The 1,384-nt window shown below is 36.9% G+C and overlaps 1 protein-coding gene across 1 annotated transcript in view; it reads left to right on the top strand.

The window, feature by feature from the left end:
- LOC107742490 (phosphatidylinositol 4-kinase type 2-beta) overlaps positions 1-1,005 on the top strand; it is a 13,926-nt gene extending 12,921 nt beyond the window's left edge. Inside the window, exon 10 of the mRNA XM_016555466.1 lies at positions 162-1,005. Within this exon, the coding sequence (XP_016410952.1) occupies positions 162-335 (174 nt within the window). The 3' untranslated portion in view covers positions 336-1,005. The remainder of the gene's footprint in view (positions 1-161) is intronic.
- Positions 1,006-1,384: the final 379 nt, after the last annotated feature.

Genomic DNA, 1,384 nt, shown 5'->3' with positions numbered 1-1,384 from the left:
TATATAAAAACTTTTTCCAAACGTTTGAGCAGTAGTGTATAGTATTAGAAGTAAATTAATCAATTAGAGGTAGACTTCATCAGGAAGTAGTGTTGTGTTTTAAGAGCTGCATAAAGTCTCTACTGCAGGTAAAATCATATTTGTCTGTTCTTATCAAATAGATCTTAAACCTGACCCAGGCTTTGAAAGATGGGAAGAGCCCCATACAGTTAGTGCAGATGCCTCGTGTGGTGGTGGAGAGGAGCCGTGGAGGAGGCCAGGGTCGTGTGGTCCAACTGGGCAATGCATTTACCCAGACCTTTCACTGCAAGAGACCCTTTTTCACATCCTGGTAAAAGAGCCACACAGAGAGGATGAAGATGAAAATGGACGAGGGTCCTATACGAGAGACACTGGATGAGGAACTCTCTGAAAAAGATTTCCTAGGTGAATGTAGCAAAGGGAGAGAATTAAAAAAATGCTAGGAGGTCTGATGCAGAGGATCCAAGGCCTTTTATTTTCCTGAGCCTTTTCCCAGAATGCTCCTCTTCAGCTTGCTACGGCTGTCAAGTTGGAATGTCAAAAGGGAATCGTTCATTGAAGGTGACGTTTTGTGGCGACAGCCTTTCTCAACTGCCAATTATTTTATAAGTATAACTATAGATATTATAAATGAAGAATGATGCATAGACCTTAATTTAAACTTGAAAAATGCTTGAATGTAACTTGCAAGTTTACATTTTACACTTATCCTGAGGACATTTCAACACCAAGAAATACTGGTGACCGTGGTATTTAATACGATGAATGTATTTGCTGATTATGTAACAGGATGCTGGCAACAGTATATATACATTGTTAAAGTTGGGTGCTTTGTAGCCCCTAGAAAAAGAATAATTACAAAAGGTTTTTTCTCTCACACAATCCTGTGTATGCATCTTGGACTTTGTATTTCAGCTGAGCAATTGTTAATGTAGAGCTGTATATTTAAAATGAAGTGAAAAAAATAAATAAAGCTTTGAAATTGGTAAAAAAAAATAGACGTAGTGTTTATATATTATATTATATTATATTATATTATATTAAACATTATTATTTTTTGTCCAATGTAAAATGGATCCTGGACTTTTGAGGCTAGTCTGGAACCAGTTTTAATTGCCTAGAGCTGCCATTTCTGTTGTGACAAGTCTCAAAGAATCACATTTCTTTACAACAAACAAATTACAAAATGTATTAAGTTATAACTTAATTATCCTGTCACTCAAGAGAGCGCAAAAATCGTCAGAACACACGACGTGTGTTTTGGAGCATCCATCTTTGAGGTACTTGTTTTTGGGTCTGTAATTGTGTTGCCACCATGTGGGCACTTTTAGTAATAACACAGCACGTTCCTCATGCCTATGCA

The sequence above is a fragment of the Sinocyclocheilus rhinocerous genome, unplaced genomic scaffold (genome assembly GCF_001515625.1).
Source record: "Sinocyclocheilus rhinocerous isolate Xijiao unplaced genomic scaffold, SAMN03320098_v1.1 scaffold496, whole genome shotgun sequence".
In the NCBI taxonomy this organism is placed as follows: Eukaryota; Metazoa; Chordata; class Actinopteri; order Cypriniformes; family Cyprinidae; genus Sinocyclocheilus; species Sinocyclocheilus rhinocerous.
Note: the sequence above shows the minus strand (reverse complement) of the source record. Positions and strands in the feature narration are given on the sequence as shown.